Raw genomic sequence first — 20,767 nt, forward strand, 5'->3', positions numbered from 1 at the left:
TTTAACTTATGGCATCTTTAGGTTTGGACAAAGCAGCACGAGGAGAATCTTACCCATATAGTTTAGACAACAGGTCAAGAGTTTATATTAAAGTAAATACACAAGAGTTCATTATTATTTAGCATACAACTTAAGGGCATAAGTGTACTTGCATAGAATAAAGTTCATAACATGTTTATAAGTAAATCATAAAGGCGGCTTTCTATACCTTGCATGTGGTATGCGATATATTTTGCCAGCACGCGTTTTTTCCTAAAAAGTTCAATATTTTACTGCACGAAAAGTGTAGGCGTGACTAATACTTTAATTAAGGTAGGAAGTTGTATATGCTGAATCATTGCTTTGCGTCGAACCATAAATAGAAATAGGAAAGCAAACGAATATAAAGTATTAATATTTGGTCTAAAAACACCCGGTATACTGCAATAACTTATACGTCATATCCTAAATTTGTACGGTTCAATATATTTTGACTTCTGCCACACATTTATGTCCATATATATAGAATCTAGTTACCACATTCGGTGTTAAATACACGTCAATCAAATATCTTGGCGCAAAAACGAAAAACATAGTTTCCGGTGACGTAACTCATGCAACTTATGACGTAGCACGTTACACTATCACGAAGAGAAAACGTTAGGTAGAAGCGCATCGATTAGTTATATCCAGTTCCGGTTACGCTGGAACCTTACGTTGACGTTCATTGGAATTATAAAATAGAGCAACACCCGCGTACATAACGGCACAAACCAATAGTGGTTGAACGATTACTGTTCTCAGTTTTAAGCGTAATCGGATTACACGGTTTCGCCAGCGTCAGTTTCTTAATTGTACCTTTGCCCGCGCGGTATAACATGTTGGCTTGCACCAATTGGCCGCTAAACGTTCCCGCACGAGTCACGAGGCGCAGTAAGAGAAGAGTCGTTGTATTTTCAAGTGCTTGGGCACAATGCCACACCAGGCCGAGAGCAGAAACGTTTTCAGGGACGTTTGGGTGTCTGTTGGCGAGACAGCAGTATTAAGCGCGACAGGTCGCTCGTGTTAGCAAATTGTTATGAAGTAGTCTGTGTCGGTAGTTTTGAAAGGCAGTCGTGTTTCACGTAGGTATTCTATAGTACTTGTCAAGTTTGCGTAGCGTAATTTGTTTGCATGCACAGAACTAAGGTGTAAAGGTATGAGCATAATGTTTATAGTGTTAAGCGCACGATGTGCCGTGCATGAGATTAGATTAGAGCATTATGACAGAGTTTGTACATTCAAACCTCTTAAATAGCGTCATAAAACGACTGGCACCTAGAATACCCTGCCGCGTATAAAGCGAACCTGCGTAGAGTTCGATTCGCCGCAAAAAAATGCTCTGACGTCATTTACCAGTCCTTGATATAAGAATGCGAAGCGTGTTCGCGACAATACGAGCGAGGCAACGAAGGAATGCGATGAGTTGAGTAAGCGTTGCGGAATTCCGGCTTTTCCGTGAAACCGAAGTAAATTCGGGTCGACATGAGTCTAAGAGTTCATTTAGACAATGCGGGAATTATTGCAGGCAATTTTGTTTAACTAAAAGTGGATTGAATGATGAATCAATCTGAGGTCGTTCCGCCGATTTAAATTTGTTTGTTGCCATTCGCGCGATGGCTTAGGCGTTTCTAATTTGGTCGATACCGTCCCGGTATGTAGTGCATGTGACCAGCAGTATCTTGACCTCATGTGTTTATAATGCGCGGAGTGAACAGAAATAAATAGCCGTATAATGGCAGTGGACGATCGTAAACAAGATATCGTAGATTTCTCAAAACTGGTCGGCGGCGCAGCTGACCGGATGGCAGACCACCGTGGTCGCTTCTGAAAATATTTATTTTTCAAAGCTTGGATTCGATTTGGGCTAAATTTTAGCAACGTTGCTTTGCTTATGTTGGATAAGCGGGTGTTATACAACAAGAGGGTATCTAAATGGATCTTGTAAAACTTGAAAGGGGTGATTTTTATCGGTTGAGAATGGCAAGGTAAAGTTTATTCCGGCAAGAGTCAGTCCAAATCGGACCGGATCAACCAATAAACATACAAGTTGTTGCGTGTCTAGAGTAATATTTGGATTGCGGCCTTTACCCCGAGATAAGTAAAATCATGTAAACACCAGTTTTAGCGGTACCGCATGCCCGACAATGACCGGATTAAACCTGTTTCAACCCGTTTAAACCGCCTCATAGGGACGGGTAGAAATTGATTTGTTACCATTTAGTATTGAACGATCGGCGGTGCAGTAATGCCCTTTAATCTACCACAGTTATTACAGGCATGCTATATGCGGTACTTGAGTTTTAAACCAAAAGTCTATGAAGAGTTAACCTTTAATTGCTCCCTGCCGAAAATTGGATATGTTTCGTAATCTGTTCACGTCAGTCGAAACTGCGTTTTTTGTACAAACTCAATGAACCTATGAGAGTATTCGGGCACCGGTACAGTGTTATAGATCAGGTCGTTTCTCTTGTACAAGCGCGGTCTGTTCAGTTAGCTGATAGTGTGAAAAGAAAGCGCCACAAAATTTTAAAGGAGTCGTATATGCTAAGATTAGCAGTAAATGTTCTTGAAAAAAATGTCGAGAAAAAGGCAGGAAGTTTTTCGGATTATAAAATACAGAGGATGGGAAATAATTTGTCAGTCAGGCTTATGTTCGACCCTGGCGGGACACAACCTTAGTGTGTATGGAACACAACTCATATATAAACTATTAATAATAAAGTTGTTTCATACGCATACTAAGTGCTACTAGGGACTTAAAAGTGTGTATTTTGAACAATAAATATGATACAATTTTCAATATTACTGAAAAGTCTTGTTTCTTCTCATGACATTTTACCAGTCATTGTATTTTTTAGATTTGTCAAGTATCTTATATAATTACCTGAGCACTGAACCACCATCTAAAGAAGATCTTCCAAGAATGCGATCAACGATGAATATTTTCGTCTTCTTGCTCATCATCACCGCCATCTGCGTCCAAGCAGGTAATTATTAATTTGAATGTAAATTATAAAACATTTGTAATTTGTAGAAAAAGACAAATTTAGATATAGTGGGGTAAATTGGGACATGTTTTATTCTCTTTTTTCCCGTGCCATTTGGTAGTAAACGATGATTATTTACAGAATTATATATAACCGTACCCTCACGACGTTAAAACAGCATTGTTAATTGTTCAAAACTTGATCAGAAAATGTTGGATTTAGGCGCTAACGATATCCCATATTACCCCACAGTACCATATGACAAATTTTAATTGGAGTAAATTTTAGGTCGCCTGTTAATATTAGTTAAATAAGTGATAATGTACAGTCGTTTTAAATAAGTAAATTCGCAAATCTTCCTTTTTGAAGCGATTAACATTTTTGAATAGACGTTTCTTTCCGCAGCGTATACCGTGGGTGTTACCACATTATAAATTAAATACTAAACGCAGCGTTATACACGTAATTGTTAAGCTGAGTAAATGCCACCACCGCTAAACCACAGTGTCCGCGAATTTGAAACGCTGGCTTTATCGTTGTTCTGCTCTACATACATAGCCCGCAACGCAGATTCGTTCATCACCGCTGTGTATTAGAGGAAACCATGTTACGCAATCAGCATTTGTTAAAATGGATCGCATTTAAATGCAGTCTTATTAAAACACGCCATGTAAGAGCAAGCCAACCGCGAATGCTTCTGATCGACCACAAAGCGTACACGAGGTGCATGAAACAGAATACCCGAGAAATACCCACTTGTCGTTGCCTGCCATGCGATGATAAATAATTTACATTCATTCATACGAAAGTAATATCATTGTCGGTCTCGTTATTGCGCCAACTCCTTGTTGTCTATATAGCAATGCAGTTATTTTGGTTCTTTTGGGTAGACCGGCCAAAGGCAAGATCGCTTTCGACACGCTCAACACATTAAACTCGGCAATTGGAATAAATTTTAGGACACACACAGTCAGTTGTTATGGTCTGGGTGGTGGTTTTGTACCCGATGATTAAAACGAAAGTCCGAGTAAGTTCTGGCAATTTATATATCGAAAACCGAAGTTTTAAAGTCTTATTCTTTTCGCCTTTATTTCTTCAATATATCTCAAAAAGTTTTAAAAATTGATTTTCTTTCTCTCCTCTGAAGAAATTGAAATATTCCTATGAGGGCAGCGATTTACATTTTATTAGTTTGATAATGGTTTCTATCATGTCATGGCTGGCGAAAAAGGCAATCGATTTGCGGTTTATACGCGGGTGCTTACATTTTATTTCACGTCAATAAAATTGTCATCTCGTCCCCGTGAAAATTACTTTGATTGATATTTCGGGTCCCAGATGGGCAGTTGATCTTCGAAATTGTAAATATTTGTCGTTAAGTCTAAACAGGCAACGCTTGGGTCCAGTTAAAACTTAATCTTCATTCATCCCTTATCTTTGCGATGGCTTTACCGGGAATCGTCGGGTCGAATCGATTCGTTTTGTTAAGTAAGTATCTATTCGAAACAGATGCGGTTCGAAACCCGCGGGTGTAGGCGTGTGTGTTGATGGCTAGATAAATAAACTCCTTGCAAAAATCTTGCAAGCCACATAGCTCCGAAACCGCGACTGCTATCCATCATCTGGAGGCCCGAAGATCAAATTCCATCGCCACGCAGAGTTGATTGTTCTCGCAACGTATTTGGAGCTTAAGCTTCTCAGTCATTTGTTTTAAAGCTTGGATGCCCGCGGCATAATGCAGCTATGATCGTACATCAATAGCCACGACCGACGGGACGTTAATTATCCGACGAACGCTTTCTCATAACATGTTTTCCTGGTAGGGCAGAAGCGCAGAGTGATTCTTAGAAGACTTCCTCGGATACTGATCGCTCGTTTACATTACACCGCCTCGTAATTTAGACAAACGACTAAGCACCGTGTGCTTATTAACTCGCCTCTGCTCCCGAGCTGCGAATACCTCATCATTAAATACATAGTATATACCGCTTTTCCAGCACTTGGATGCGGTTCATATTGCGGTCACTCGGCATCGTAATTATTTTCCGCCACAAATTTTTGACTTTATTCTCTTAGACGTTTAGACCCACCCCGCACACACAATGGCAATTATAACTTAACCTTAATCGCCAGTGACCTGAGATTCGAGCACGCTAATTATACGTTTTCGACTTCGAGCCGATGGATTAAATACCTTTATACGTATGTTGGGTGAAGTTTGACGATATAACTCAAATATAATTGCTAAGCACACGGTGCAATCATTTTTAATAATCATATTTTGAAATGCTGACGCGAGAACATCATAACTCTCTACTGGTACAACAACGGTATTCCTATTAATCACCACACCATACCACAATGCACCACAGAAATGCCAACACCGAAGAAAATTTCAAGCGCCCAAAAACAAAAATTCGATAATACGTTTATAACATAGGTGTTCTGTTACACGTCTCGTTCCAGCTTATGAGTTTCCATGTATTTTTACTTTGTAAGTGATTATTTTTATTTTTTTTTTTAAACTACCATGGTCCCGGTGTTTTGGCAGATAATTGGCCAAACTTGGCTTAGAACCACAATAGAATATCCCCGGTTTATATCTTATATAATTTACTTAACAGAAACGGAATGTTACACTGCCAATGGAGCCGACTACGAGGGCGTACAATCGCACATAGAATCGCCGCTGAGTATAAGAACAAATTTCACTCCCTGTGTTATGTGGAACGAAACTGGGATTTCTATGTTTGAAGGACTTCCTGAGAATTACTGCAGGTAAGTTCAGACACAACTCCAAAATTTTACAAATTTCGGATAATTTCCTTCTTATTTCTAAGTTTTTATTAACCTTTTAGGAAATAAACCATGTAACGCATTTTTAACCGGCGTTGTGACTTGACAAGCATATTGGCCATATGGAACCAGATAACGCAGGTTTCTGAAATCGACGCTTGTGAACGGTTTATAATCTAATTGCTCCGACCCGGTGGCCAAAACTTACCAACGTATACAAGCCTTATCGCTAAACATGATTTCCCGCAAGAGAGATATAGTTTGCTATGCTTTGTAATTTTAAACGGTTAAACTCTATTTAAAAAAAACAACTAAAGTGCCGTAGACGCTTGAATCGAAAGTTATCCTTCTACTTAATCTACAGGAATTCCAACAACAGCGTCTTTCCCTGGTGTTTTGTGCGCCAGGAAGGACAACTACAGTTCCATCTTTGCGACATTCCTAGCTGTAAAAGTAAGTTTCAAAATAAATCTATTAGCATTTTTTTCTTTAGGACACGAACACCAAAGTACTTACGCCAATTCGCTCTTCTGATGGCAGAGCTTCTTGAAAACAAAACTATTTTACGCCAGTTTAGTCAAATTCGGTTGCCATTTGATTTGATTAGACCTACCATGAGTGATGTAATGTATATAGACCATAGTTAAAGTAAAATCATTTAATTTTAGATCCACGAAACGAGATAGTCCCGAAAGTTACGATTAATTTGTACTATACGCAAGTTGTTAAACAGTCCCTTATATATATATATATATATATATATATATATAGATTAATTGGGCAATTTGTAACCATATTTCTTCACGCAGCCCCAGCCTATAGAGGATGCTACCGTCCAAATATATTGAACAACAGTGTAAGTCAACCCCTTATGAACGGACGGCACGCATTGATCGGCGACCCAAGGATGAAAATTGCTCGCTGTCTAAACTTCTGTCGGAGGCGTGATTACACTTACGCTGGGTTGAAGAACGGACACAGTTGTTTCTGTTCAAAATGGGCGACCCTGGATGAAAGGGAGTCGGTGCTAGATGCGGACCAAAATAGACTTCCAGAATCAAACTGCAAGAAACATTGTATTAACGATCCAATACATGCGTGTGGAGGGGAGAACGCAATCTCTGTTTACGACAGTAAGTTCTTAATTCTGTAACAGCTTGTTATAATTATATATAATAATATTAATAACTTTTATTTGTCTCCTCGATTATGGTAGTGAAAATTAAAAAAATATGGTAAACGGGAAGACAGAATGTACACACCTAAAAACCATAGTATATATACTGAACTTTAGTATGCTATGCCTAAACTGCGGTAAAACGGTGCATCTACGTTTTAATAAGCGATATAGAAATATTAGTTTTAAGATTTTAGGTTTGTTAACTGTTGTTTTGAATCGTGTTTTTAGCCTAAGCATCTAACACATAAACGTTAGCGCCACTTTCGGATTAAAATAACTTTTTAAGAAAAACAAATTCGACGCTGTCGTTATACTTCAAGGCACATCATACGGAATTAGGATTACCTGAAAAGCTTTAATACCATAGTAGCTGCTGGCGTTCTAACGTATGCAGCTCAAACGAAATCAAAACAATCAGATTGTTGTATTTGGAAGTAAACTTACTTTCACTGTTGTTGTAGAAACATAAGATTAAACTTCTCATCTGCACTCCTGTAGCGATCAATAAGAAATAATTCTTGTGCGGTTGAATCGAATACAATTTCCTCATAGAATCTCTCAATAAAATACTCTAACCGTTTTTGCGATTTAACGGTTCTCGGATTTTTGGTTTTTGTAATGACGTGTATTCTGATGACGTAACCACACAATGACTTGCTTAAGAAAAATTCCCATGTATGTAAACTTAATGTATTTACTGTTCTACTTTTTCTCTGGTAAAAATATGATTTTAATAGAAATGTTCCTTTGCAATAAAATATTACGAAGATTTTATTGGTGCCTTTAATTGTGTATTCAAATTATTGCTTATATACCTCTAAGCAATTAGATCCCTGCATTGGCTTCGAAAAATATAGGGGCCAATGTTATATTAAAATGACGTTTCACATATATTTGACACCTGCTATAATATATGTTGCCATAAAAACAAACAATAACCAGAATATTTCTCCATACAGCTCGTGCTGGTATGTGCGGCAACAAATACATGAACGAGAACCATGGCACAATATACTCACCACGCTGGCCGGGAAGATACGCCCATAACCTTACATGCTCATGGACCATTTTCATCCTACAACCTTACGCAAATTCACCGGATTACCAAATCGTTTTTTCGTTCGTTTATTTCGATCTGGGGCGAAGCAACGACACTCTTACAATTGACACAACTAGTAGACTGATTGCAGGCCAACCGAATCACGTGGGAGGCTTCCGCGGTTCAGTGATTCCAAGTGATGTCATCGTTCCCCTCACTCGCGTCAAAATGGTGTTTCTTCAGTTTGTTTCCGACCACGAGAAGGCTCGCAACGGTTTCACCATCAAATATAAAGGTATGGTATGTGTGTCTTTGTGGCGCAATGGATTAGCGCGCTGGACTTCTAATCCAGAAGTTCCGGGTTCGAGTCCCGACAGGAATGTCTCTTTTTAAAGAAAATCACTAAAACCTGCCGTATCGTCATGATGTCGATTACAGAGAAGTTTTCAAACAAGACGATTTTAATTAAGGCCCAAATGACTGTATAGTTCAACTTGATAAAATATATTAAAAAAATCCCTTTCAAAAAATATAAAAGCGCTATCTTGTAGTATCAAATGCAGCATGAATAAAATCGAATTAATATAATGGTTCATACTCAAGCGATTTTTAAACCTCATAGTTCTGAGCCTAACCCCAACACCGTTACAAATAACATATATTGAATATTTTGTAAATTATCTTAACATCATAATGCTCTTTAGTGCAAAGAGTTCCAAGAATCACAACTACAACTGAGACGATTCCCACAACCGCTTCTAGAGGTAAATACACAACTTAATTTTCGTGTTTATTTAAAACAAATTATTGACGAAATTTTGAACTTAGTGGTTTTATGACGTAGGTGGCTCTCGGAAACTCGTTTCGAGCGTCATTTAGAAAACATGTTTTCCGGAGAATTTACAAAATTTTAACCCGTGTTATTTCGCCTGATTTTCCGGTAGTGAACCTAATGCTTAAACCCAGATATGCGGAAGGCTGGTATTATAATTCATACGTTCACGAAAACTCCGTTCTAATCCACGGCTTTCTTGCGTTCCGGGAAATAGCAAGCGTTTGTTGAACTGCGGCTGTTTCTCTGGCCGGGCAGGCGCCTACCCGATTATGCGCCAAGAATGCGAAGATTATTTCATGGCTTGTAATCCAGTCTTGTGCGTTCCACACCTTCAATATACCAACGCTGTGAAATTAAATTCTACTTTGTAAAACACGATGTTGTAACTTGAGAATATTATGATGACTTGTTCGCGGGGTTTACTTTAATCTACGAAGTGACATGACATGACTCAGATTTTAATGTTCTGTTTATTAGAATATGACTCACGTAATGTTAGGTTAGGTGGGCATGAGCGACGAATGCAGCTGTGGGAATGACCCTTGATGAAAATCTCGATTATCTCTGGTTAAAGTTTAAGCTAGAATCTGACTTCTGTAAGAGCCTATAGCTTAGTAATATACGTTTGTGTAGTCGAAAACAAATTACAATCGTTTCCATACAAACTATACTTTCTATTTTCATTTTATTTAATGTATGGCCGACAAATTTGATAACCCTAAAAGTACCACTTGGTTAAAGCAATTTCCGTTGGGTGTCTTGCCCAAGGATACATGCGCTCACAATGGTAGCAGCGTCGAGCCTCGAACTCGTTGATCCTTTGGGTCAAATTTTCACCGCTTCCACCTAAACAAAGTTTCTTTTCAGTCGCTGACACTACAGCGCCACCCAGCGCTTCGACAAGTCCAAGCACTTCACCGGTAGATGTCGAAACCAACCATGCAGAACCAACAAAGCCAGCCGTCCCAGCTACCCCCTCGAACCACACAACGAGTTCGGAAACTCAACCTGCCAATTTGCCAGCCGGTGAGAATATCACAATATCATATATATGTATTTTTGCGTGTCTGGTTTCATTATGATTCGCTGCAGGTTTCGTTGATATAGTGGGGTGGGGGAAGATGGGACACCTTTTCATTCTGTTTACTCAACCCATTTGGTAGTAAACAAAGAGAAATAAAGCCGTATCTACACCGTTGTTAATTGTTTAAAACACGATAAGGATATTTTGATATTATGTACTAAAGGTGTCCCGTCTTTCCCAACACAACTATATATAGTAAATTCGTTAAATCGAAACTTCCATATCGCCAAAACTTAGGTCGAAGTTTGTATTAATTTCGGTGCCCAATCTTGGTATTAAACGATATTCGTAATGCTGATCTATAGATGGACCGGAACCAAAGGCCACAAAGGACCACAGCGTTGTCATCCTGTTTATTGGCATTGCTATTGCGGTCGTTATCCTAAGCATGGCCGTCGTGTTGGTGGTCACTGGTGCGCTGAAGAGAAGACACAGAAAGGCAAAGGAAGCCAAGGCCAACCGACCGCCAGTAGAATTCAACAACCCGGTCAGTTTTAGCAACGAATCGAAAACAGTCACTGGCGTATGAGGGGTTAGGTAACCAGGTTTGCTAGGAGTCGAAGTTCGTTGTTTATAGAACACACATAACAAACTATATGACATACTGCAAAACCATACATTGTTTTACCGACCAACCGCCCCAATGTTCAGTTTCTCATATATATGATATTCTGATTTAATTTAAAATCGTATTTTTCTTGCGTAACGGTATGAACAAATACTTCTAATTATTGTTCCTTTTAAACGTTTTATTTTGTTTTTTTGTTCAGTAACTGCACTTCTTTACGAATTGCCCGGACCAAACAAAACCAATTTTATATTTCGCAGTAGTTTTACAAAACGTTTTCCTCGCGTGTTTTCTGAAGCGAAAATTTTCTTAGAATTTTATGCCGAAAATGCAAAATCCTCAATTCGTATTTTCGTCTCGTTAGTGGGCGACCGCTGTCGTATTTCGTGACGTACTTACTCTCTGACGTATTTTTATCGCCTTGTGTTTTCAGCGTATTATAGTGAAGACTATTTGTATATGTTTGTACTGTACCGTTGCCCTCAGGTGCCACAAATAAACCTTATTTCTGTCTTTCTTGAAAAGCGTTGGTTTACTTGCAGCGACAAAGTTCACATCCGGACGCTCTTACAAAAAAAACGCTTTAATATTTACAGCTTAAATTTCTGACGTCACACACACACGCGAATTTTAAACACTTTTGAATTCTACAAAACAAGTTTTTTTATACATTCTTGCGTGCCAATTACTCAGTAAAGCTTCTGCGGCTTAGCACCGATCAAGGTCGAAAAGTTTATTATTTTCCTGTTGTATATGGCGTCATCTTTTGAGTCACTTAATTACCATGTTTGTGTGTGTGGTCGATAACTGCTGATTTAGCCTAAATGGTGGCGGAACGAATTTCACTCTAACGACTTTACCCTCATTTGCTGTCCTTTGTATGTCAATACCATATACGGTAGAAAATATACAAAGCTGGACTTTAATGTAAAATGTTCCCACCTCGATAAGGTGTGCATGTTCGTGGGCATATGTCGGATAACTTAATAAACATTGTTGCAAAAATGCATAAGTTGGCAGAGATACGGACTCTCAATATTGAGCTGCAAAATGCAATACGTATTGCGCAACTCGACAGTGAACATGATTGCTGACTCTTGATTAGCAACTTATTAAAACTTCAGAAAGAGATTTTTTACGCGGATAAGATTGAAAATTTATTTCACAAAACTGTGACTAGTTTTTTTAAATGCCAGTTAAAAAAACAAGTTGAAACGAGCATGGGTTGGAGCTTGTCAGCAGCCATGAACGTAGCAAATGATCTAAAATTGCGAACTGTGTATCGCCACATATAGCATCTTGTGGGACTTTATACCAGTCGACTTGTAGCTCGCATGGAACGTTCAGCAACATTTGCAAGATAAGTAACCCAAGCCTTATTTGCTGGAAGCTGAAAACGAGGTCACATAGCAGCGTTCCCAGGTGATAGGGCGGAGAATGCGAGCTGTGGTTCAGCGCAAGCGATCGGAAATCCCTCCCCGCCTTCAGAGCAATGGGCGGCAATAAGGGACAAGGTTATTACAGCGCTGTAAGGAGGAAATGTAGAACAAGATTCATGTTCTTTTGCAGTAATTTGGACTTGGCGTATTTTACTTTCGTGATAACTGCTGTTAAATTTAAGCCGTTGGGATTTAGAGTCGGGTAGTTTTTTTGCTATTTGTCTGTTACATTTGTAAAAGTTTATTTAGTTGATTGTTCCCGCCCTCTCTTCAAGCGCGTGGGAAAGAATTTCTCTCTTGAACGGAAACAACAAAATTGAATTGCACGGCATTGCTCTTGATATAGCAGCGAGATACATGAATTTGGAAAGCTGCAATTACTGCGTAAGGTTCAGTAGTTAGTTTAAGCGAGAGTATGCGATGAGTAGAAGTGTTTTATTAAGATCATCAAACCTTCCGGATATTAGTTAATTCAGATAAAACGAATTTCGGTTTATTGAAAACTTAGTTCAATCTGTCTCGTGATTTAAAATTTGAAAGCATTTATAGAGTTTCAGAGAAAAATACAGAATGTTAGCGTATATATACAAGCTATTTCCAATTTCTCATATTTTTTGAACTGTTATTTCAGAAGGACAAATAGGTTCAGCATGAACCGTCTAATTCTGCTTTGCATATTCACCGTGTTGTTACACATGGTGTTGGGATGTCCTTACCATGATCGTATCCAAGTATTGAAGCAAGAACAGGACGCCCGTATCAAAGAGTTAATGGTAAATATTATGTTACTTCTGCTACCAGGCATATTGTAAAAAAACTTTTTGGTAACTGGTATTAAAATGTATTTTTTTCCGACGTTGCGTCTGTAGAATTTCAAGAGTTTATCAGAAAATATAACGCAACAATTCGCGCTGGCGAAAACGTTTTTAAACCACATAACCAACAACCATATTAGTAAGCCTTACACTTTACAGTTTCCTTAGTAAATCTTACTAGTAAAATCCCACCAACCAGTAGCAGCATCGAGCTTCGAACCCGCTATCTTTTGCTACTGAGAAATTAGATTATATTATTAATTATCTGATAACGGCTGTTGCAAAGGTGTGAAAAAAATTTATTGCCCGGACTGTTTGAAAGACGTACACTTATCTAATAACCGATACATATTTGGATCACAATTTAAAACAAATGATTACGAGTATTGTAACATTATAACCCAGTATGTCATTTCCTGATTACGTTTTATAACCTTGTTTCTATATTTGCAGCGACGAAGCGGGGGTAGCAGTCTGTCACTATACACAGGCAGAATCGACCCTGTGCTACGTAAAAAATACATTCATACTGACCGAACGCTCCGTATGAAACAAGATGAGATCGACCGATTGAACGCTTTCCTGTTGAGCATTGATAGCGACTATGCAGAGGAACCGGGTCATACACACACACATAGCACATCAAGCAGTTCTTCCGCTAGCACGGGATCCTCGCATGGTGAGAACACGCTTGTGTTGTGATCATATGGTATAGTGGGGGGAAAGACGGGTCACCTTTTTACTCGATTTTCTTGTCCCATTTAGTGGTAAACAAAGAACATTCACAGAGTTATAAAACCGCATTCTCATGACTCTTATAGACCGTTGTTAATTGTTTAAAACACGATCAGAATGTTTGGATATTATGTGCTAAATGTGTCCCGTTTCCCCCACCCTACTATATATTTACCTTATATTATGTTTAGTGAACTAATTATGACTCTATAAATGTATTATACGTTTATGTTATTCGCAAAAATAGAACAGTAGGGTCTAAAAATGTCAGTATATTTGTTCCTGAAACCTCATTTCTGGTTACTTTTAGGCCAGATGAGTAGCGGTTTACATGACGTTCAGTAAATAGCACTCGTCTAATACCAAACTTGTGTTATCTTAATTAAACACAAATTTATGTTAAAACCAATGTTATTAAGCTCTAAACTGTGTAGACTTATCTGTACCGAGGTAATACAAGTTACGATGTATGAGACTCTTTATGCGTTAGCATGTAATGTTATCGGGCCAACATTTATACCGGGTAAGGACGACCACGACAGGGGTTGAGCATGTTTCTACACGGCTTAGTACATGACGTTTTAATCCGAGGTTATCGTTCTAAAACATGATCAAATAAAGAAGGACAGATCTTTATTGTCGATACCCGATCGACCCTTCGTATATAGTGTTGACCCCTATAAGAAAAGGATCTTTATTCTTTTGCTATAGAAAGAGAAATTTTGTTATGTATATAGTAGGATGGGGGAAGATGGGACACCTTTAACACATAATATCCAAATAACCTGATCGTGTTTTAAACATTTAACAACAGTCTTTGGTAGTCGTGAGGATACGGTTTTATAATTCTTTGGACGTTCTTTGTTTATCACCAAATGGAACGAGAAAATAGAATAAAAAGGTGTCCCATCTCTATAGCAAAATAAACTATACTGATAATTATGCTATATGTGTGAGATTGTATTAAATTCTACAGGCCATAGCCCGAGCACTGGAACGTCCAGCACTGCAGGTCATTCCAGCCATTCAGCTTCAAGGAGACCAGCAAGCTCCTCACACAGAGTAAACCATCGTCCCACCACCAGCCATTCCACAAGCCACAGTAGACCTGCAAGTAGCAGTAGGGCCACCTCTAGCTCAAGTTCAAGGACACCCAGCCGGTCGGGAGCTCACGGGACTCACACAACTTCCCTCAACAGACCGTCGACAAACTACATTGGTTACAACTCGCATCGAGGCTACATACCAAGGGGAAGAAAGACCCCTGGGATCTCAGTCGGGTTCGGGTCTGCATCGACCGTGTGTAAGTATAAACACATTGTGTGAACTTGTAGCTGCAATAGTGAGTCTTGGGTGCATGTCGAGTGTTTTCTACAAGAAACACCGATGTTATAACACGGTGTGTTTAAATGCAGCATTTTTGTCTGGTGTATAAAAAGACACCCATGTTGTAACTCGACAGTGAGCATGAGGTGTATGAATACATCATGTGTGTCTGGTGTATAAGAAGTCACCCATGTTATAACTCGACAGTGAACATGGAGTGTTTACCGAATAAACCAAAGCTTATCTATATATTTAACGTTTTAGTAATATTACATGTATTTAACAGACCAGCCGGAAAGATACGTTGCATGCCCTGGCACCAGATTCCATGTTTGTCCAATCGGAACAACCTGCGAGCGACACGGTCGTACTTACAGGTAATTTCTCACCTAGAAGTGTTTATCGAACTTACTATGGTAGAGCGCAGCTTTATCTCTTATTTAGTGTTTCCCCGCCCATAATATTTAAAAACAAGAAGCAGTATTTCCGTGTTACGAACTGGGTTGATGTACTTAATGGTTCAGTATTGTTTGGGTTCAATGGAACAGTTTTTATTTTTAATTATCCCAAGGGGCATTGTAATAAAAATAATAACTTTATTGTCTTATACAGTAGCGAGGGTTTAAAATTATTTTAAACGAAAATACATTATAGAAACGCGACCTTTATAGTAGAGCCTTCACCTGCAAATGCCATTATATCCAAATTAATCTACATACAGTAGGGTGGGGGAAGATGGGACACCTTTTAACTGTATTTTCTCGTCCCATTTATCAGTAAACAAAGAACATTCAAATAATTATAAAACTATATCCCCACGACTCCCATAGACTGTTGTTAATTGTTTAAAACACGATCAGGATACTTGGATATTATGTGCTAAAGGTGTCCCATCTTTCCCACCCCACTATATAAATACATGATAACCAACTAAACTCTTTACAGATGTGTGCAACGTGGGCAATACAGATGCCCAGATGGATTTGAAAGATTCAACGTATCTTCTACACAATATAGATGCCAAGGTAATAGTTCTATATGGGGTGTAGGAAAACATATATATATCACCTCTAATATTTTACAGTAGTGAATGCAACATAATTAATCACATTTATAACACCTATACAATTCATTATCGTTTTTTTTTCTTATGACAGAAAATTGTAAAGTCTGGTAATTCTACTGCGTACTGGTTTAAAATAAGCATTTGTACGATTGTTATTAAATTTTGGAAATTCTAAAATCTATAGTTTTTTGAATTGTTACCGCGAAAATTTGACACTTTTAAAATTGAAATGTAGTATACGCAGGTTAAACTCCATGTAATGGTTATAGGCTGTGCTTGGTGTGGGGTCCTGGCCTAAATCCTAGAACCCATGGTGTGCAACACTGCCGGGCCTCACCCACATAGAATACAATAGGTGTGAGTCGCTTAAATCATACAAATCCATTCTTTCTTTTAGACATCAACGAATGTGAAAACGTCGACCTTAACCACTGCGAGTACGATTGCTTGAACACACATGGAAGTTACAGATGTACATGTGATGATGGGTACAGTGTTATGGCGGACGGAACATGTGTTGGTAAGAATTAGCAGTATATTCCTGGGCCCAACAGTCTTTATTTGTCACTTTTATGTAGTTTACCGTAGAATGTTTATAGATTGTCGTTTTGTTTCTAATTCCCTTCTTTGAACGACGTTATTAGAAGAAACTAAGAAATATAGTAGACAATAATATTGGAGAGAATAAAAGAACCATATTGGTTACATGGTTTCCCCCTATGTATAGTAGGGTGGGGGAAGACGGGACACCTTTAGCACATAATATCTAAATATCCTGATCGTGTCTTAAACAATTACTAACGGTCAATGGAAGTCATGGCATATAGTTTTATAATTTCTTGAATGTTCTTTGTTTACTACTAAACGGGGCGAGAAAATAGAGGTAAAAGGTGTCCCGTCTTCCCTCATATTTTGTAGTTTTTTTGTAAATATTTAGTAAGTTATTTCGCAACGTTATGTCATAAGAACAGGAATGAAAAAGTATTTATTACCCTCGTGTGTTTTTCTCAGATAATGACGAATGTGCTGGCAGTTACCACGTATGCCAGAACGAGTGCAGAAACACCCTTGGGGGTTACGACTGTGTGTGTCCTCAAGGTTACAACAAGACTGAGCCAGGCGGTAAATACTGTCAAGGTATGAATGTATTAGTGCCGCTATGACTGGGTTATATAAGCGGACACTAGGTGTTTGAAAGAGAACATAGGTGTTGTAGTTGCTGTTGTTGCCCTGCCACCTGAAGATAAATAGGTTACATACATGGTAACTCGTAAGCTGGCACGAGGTGTTTGAAACAGAAGATCCGTGTTATAATGGCTGTCGTTGCCCCGCCATGCGAGGATAAAAAGTTTTCATTCATTTACAAGCCTTCTGTGTATATACGCCAAGAATATTTGTTATTTTAAGCGTAAACTATACACGCCCTTGCATTTATCCCATAGTTCGTTAATTAATATGTTGGTACCACTATAGCTCCACCACTACGAAAGATAGTTTTAAATTTTTATCAAAGTCATGTAGCATTACAACGATTGTTGTTGATTCCTTTCACTCCCTTCTTTAAGTAGCACGATCTTCGTTATTTTGAAGATATAATTAAAATTAAGTTGTAGTAGGATAAAGGAGGATGTGACACATTTGTATTCTATTTTCTCGTCCTATTTGATGGAAAACAAATACATTCAGAGAATTATAAACCGTATACTTACGACTCCCAAACACTGTTGCTAATTGTTTGAAACTCGATCAGGATATTTGTATAATATGTGCTAAAGATGTCCCGTCTTTCCCCACCCTACTATATGTTAATTGATTCAGTGTTGTTTTACAACAATATTGACGATCGTATGCCATAGACATCAACGAGTGTTTGGATGAGGAAACTTGTCGGACCGGAGAAAAATGCTTGAATACTTTTGGATCGCATGAATGCAATGTGCCGCAGGAATGCGAGGAGGGCTATTTGAGGAAAAATACAACTGGAAACGAATTCGGGTTAGTGTTTGTGGTCGAGTGATTGAAATGTGGTATCCAACACACCGAGTGCAAATTAAAAGCGGTCTGTTAAGTATAAGAAATGTATGCGTGTTTTTATTCTCGCGTGGCGTGGCAACGACAGTCGATACAAAGTGGGAGTTTTGATCTCGTGCTCGTTTACCAGTTACTACTTTTCAAAACAAACTATAAAGTAGGGTGAGGAAGATGGGACAACTTTTAATTCTGTTTTCTCGTCCCATTTGGTAGTAAACAAAGAACATTCAAAGAATTATAAAAACCGCATCGTCGCGACTACCGTAGACAGTTGTTAATTGTTTAAAACACGATCAAGATACTTGGACGTTATGTGCTAAAGATGTCCCATCTCCCTTAACCAACTATAGAAAGCTTCAACAATAATGATAACAGTTATTTGTAACCTTATGTTTTTTAGACCATGCGTTGTGGAAAACTACGAGACCGACACTCACAAGCCAGTGTCCATCTCACACAGCAGGTTCGCTCTGTTTTCCAAATATCCTATGAATAGAGAGGTCGCCAAAATGAACTATTACAGAGTGTCAGGCCACAGATACATGTTCAGGGTAACCGAAGGCAGCGGTTACTTCAGGTGAGAAGTAAAAAGTAGGCAATGCACAAGCAAAAACCTACGACTGTTAGCTTACTGGTAACTATTGAATTTGTAACTTTGTAACTAACATAATAGTAACTACACAAAGCAGCATACATGGTAACTCGTAAGCTGGCACGAGGTGTTAAACCCAGTGATAACGACTGTCGTTATCCGGCCACGCTAGGATAAAGTAAATTATATTTCTTCACATTCATTCAACTATTAAATTTGTAACTTTGTGGCTATATTAAAAATATAAATACCCACAACTTTATTAGTATTGATGGCACACTTAGGAGAATATCAAGTTTAATGCTCTGTGATATAAAGCTGCTTTGGGGTGGGGTGTTAGTGTTCTGTATACAAAAGTTTTGCATAGACATTTTATTAAAAAGGTGTTTTTAGTATATTATTATAAGTCTTTGCAATTATATTCTACGAATTTACAGAATTGTCCAACAAGCTGGAAGAAACTACGTCACCATTAAAACACGTCGTCGACTCATTGGACCTCAAGTGTATAGAATGAAGATACTAGTGACCGACTACGACAGAACAGCAAGCGATTGGAGACGCCGTACCATCACAAGCAGGATAGATCTAGAATTCATTGTTTCGCAATACGACTTTTAAAAAGCAAGGGGTTACGTAAAACTCGAACCGTCATAAAAACGTTAATTTGTAAAATTTCTTAAATTGCTCGACAGCTGCGTCAGTGTGTAATGAAATTGTGACAAAATATTCACGATTTGTAAATAAACAAGTTTCACGTTTCAGTTTGTTTTACTGTAATTTGTCAAATGCGATATGTTGGTGATTTACAAAAAAAAAGAAATGTGAAAAGAGTTTACGGAAAAAAATAGGAAATGTGAACCGTGTGACAGGGTGTGTCGTGCAAAATGATAATTTTTTTACTTGTAAAAGTATGTCGTGCCAAAAGTTAGGAATTTTTTCGTGTGACAGGGTGTGTCGTGCTAAACTAAAAATTTTGTTAATGTGAAAATATGTCGTGCTAAAAGTTAAGAATTTTCTCGTGTGACAGAGTGTGTCGTTCTAAATTAAAAATTTTGTCAATCTGAAAGTATTTGTCGTGCCAAAAGTTAAGAATTTTCTCGTGTGACAGGGTGTGTCGTACTAAATTAAAATTTTGTTCTTGTAAAAGTATTTGTCGTGCAAAAAGTAAAAAAATTCTCCTGTGGCAAGGTGTGTCGTACTAAATTAATATTTAGTTCTTGTAAAGTCATTTGTCGTGCTAAAAGTTAAGAATTTTCTTGTGTGACAGGGTGTGTGTATTAATTTAAATTTTAACATTTAACATTAAATTTTAACACACCCTGTCACACGAAAAAATTATTAACTTTTAGCATAATTATTATTTCAAAGTAATAAAATTTTAACATTTAGCACGACACACCCTGCTGTCACACGAAAAAATTATTAACTTTTAGCATAATTATTATTTCAAAGTAATAAAATTTTAACATTTAGCACGACACACCCTGCTGTCACACGAAAAAAATATTAACTTTTAGCATAATTATTACTTTAAAGTTTTAAAATTTTTACATTTAGCACGACACACCCTGTCACACCAAAAAAATATTAAATTTTAGCACAATCATTACTTTAAAGTATTAAAATTTAACATTTAGCACGACACACCCTGTCACACAAAAAAATTATTAACTTTTAGCACAACATATACTTTCAAAAAAATAAAGTTTAACATTTAGCACGACACACCCTGTCACATGAAAAAATTATTAACTTTTAGCACGACAAATACTTTCAAAAAAATAAAGTTTAACATTTAGCACGACACACCCTGTCACATGAAAAATTATTAACATTTAGCACGATTATTATTTCAAAGTATTATATTCTATTCTATTCTATGTGGGTGAGGTCCCGCGGCGTAGCACGCCATGGGTCCTAGGATTTAGGCCATAATTGACCCATTACCCTAACACCCGGGGTGCTACTGAATGGACCTTCCCAGTTTAAGGAGCCTGGCGCTTCCCCGAAGGTAGGCGACAAGGGCTTTAATGGTAATGGATGGGAGATCTTCCCTTGACAGCTCGGTCAAGTTTAGATGCTCCCGTCTTGCGTTCGCATATGCTGGACATATGCCAACATAATGAAAGGATGTCTCATCTTCCTCGCCACAGACAGGGCAGATGGGACTCTCACTTTTTTTAAGTTTATGCAGATGACTGGCAAACATGCCATGCCCTGTTATCACTTGAAGAATGGAACGTAACGTTT

The 20,767-nt window shown here is 38.1% G+C and overlaps 2 protein-coding genes and 1 non-coding gene across 3 annotated transcripts in view; all 3 read left to right on the forward strand.

Moving 5' to 3' along the window:
- Positions 1–20,767, forward strand: part of LOC100187217 (malate dehydrogenase, cytoplasmic-like) — a 34,272-nt gene that overhangs the window by 12,041 nt on the left and 1,464 nt on the right. The window contains exon 9 of the mRNA XM_026836602.1: positions 4,702–4,708. Within this exon, the coding sequence (XP_026692403.1) occupies positions 4,702–4,708 (7 nt within the window). The remainder of the gene's footprint in view (positions 1–4,701; positions 4,709–20,767) is intronic.
- trnar-ucu lies at positions 8,332–8,405 on the forward strand. The gene has a single exon. It is a non-coding gene; the product is annotated as a tRNA-Arg (tRNA).
- LOC100179371 (EGF-containing fibulin-like extracellular matrix protein 1) lies at positions 12,551–19,278 on the forward strand. Its single transcript, XM_002125529.4, has 10 exons — positions 12,551–12,722; positions 13,218–13,443; positions 14,476–14,802; positions 15,112–15,202; positions 15,771–15,850; positions 16,289–16,411; positions 16,903–17,028; positions 17,748–17,886; positions 18,323–18,499; positions 18,952–19,278. Exons 1-10 carry the CDS (start codon positions 12,600–12,602, stop codon positions 19,133–19,135), a joined length of 1,596 nt encoding a protein of 531 aa, XP_002125565.2. The 5' UTR covers positions 12,551–12,599; the 3' UTR covers positions 19,136–19,278.

The sequence above is a fragment of the Ciona intestinalis genome, chromosome 11 (assembly GCF_000224145.3).
Source record: "Ciona intestinalis chromosome 11, KH, whole genome shotgun sequence".
Classification (NCBI taxonomy): Eukaryota; Metazoa; Chordata; class Ascidiacea; order Phlebobranchia; family Cionidae; genus Ciona; species Ciona intestinalis.

What these genes read in the sequence shown, in the direction of transcription:
- LOC100179371 (XM_002125529.4), top strand. Translation starts at nt 12,600, where the DNA reads ATGAACCGTCTAATTCTGCTTTGCATATTCACCGTGTTGTTACACATG. An exon ending in TAGCACGGGATCCTCGCATG is followed by an intron (nt 13,444 to 14,475) that starts GTGAGAACACGC and finishes TAAATTCTACAG; the next exon opens with GCCATAGCCCGAGCACTGGA. An exon ending in AGGCGGTAAATACTGTCAAG is followed by an intron (nt 17,029 to 17,747) that starts GTATGAATGTAT and finishes CGTATGCCATAG; the next exon opens with ACATCAACGAGTGTTTGGAT.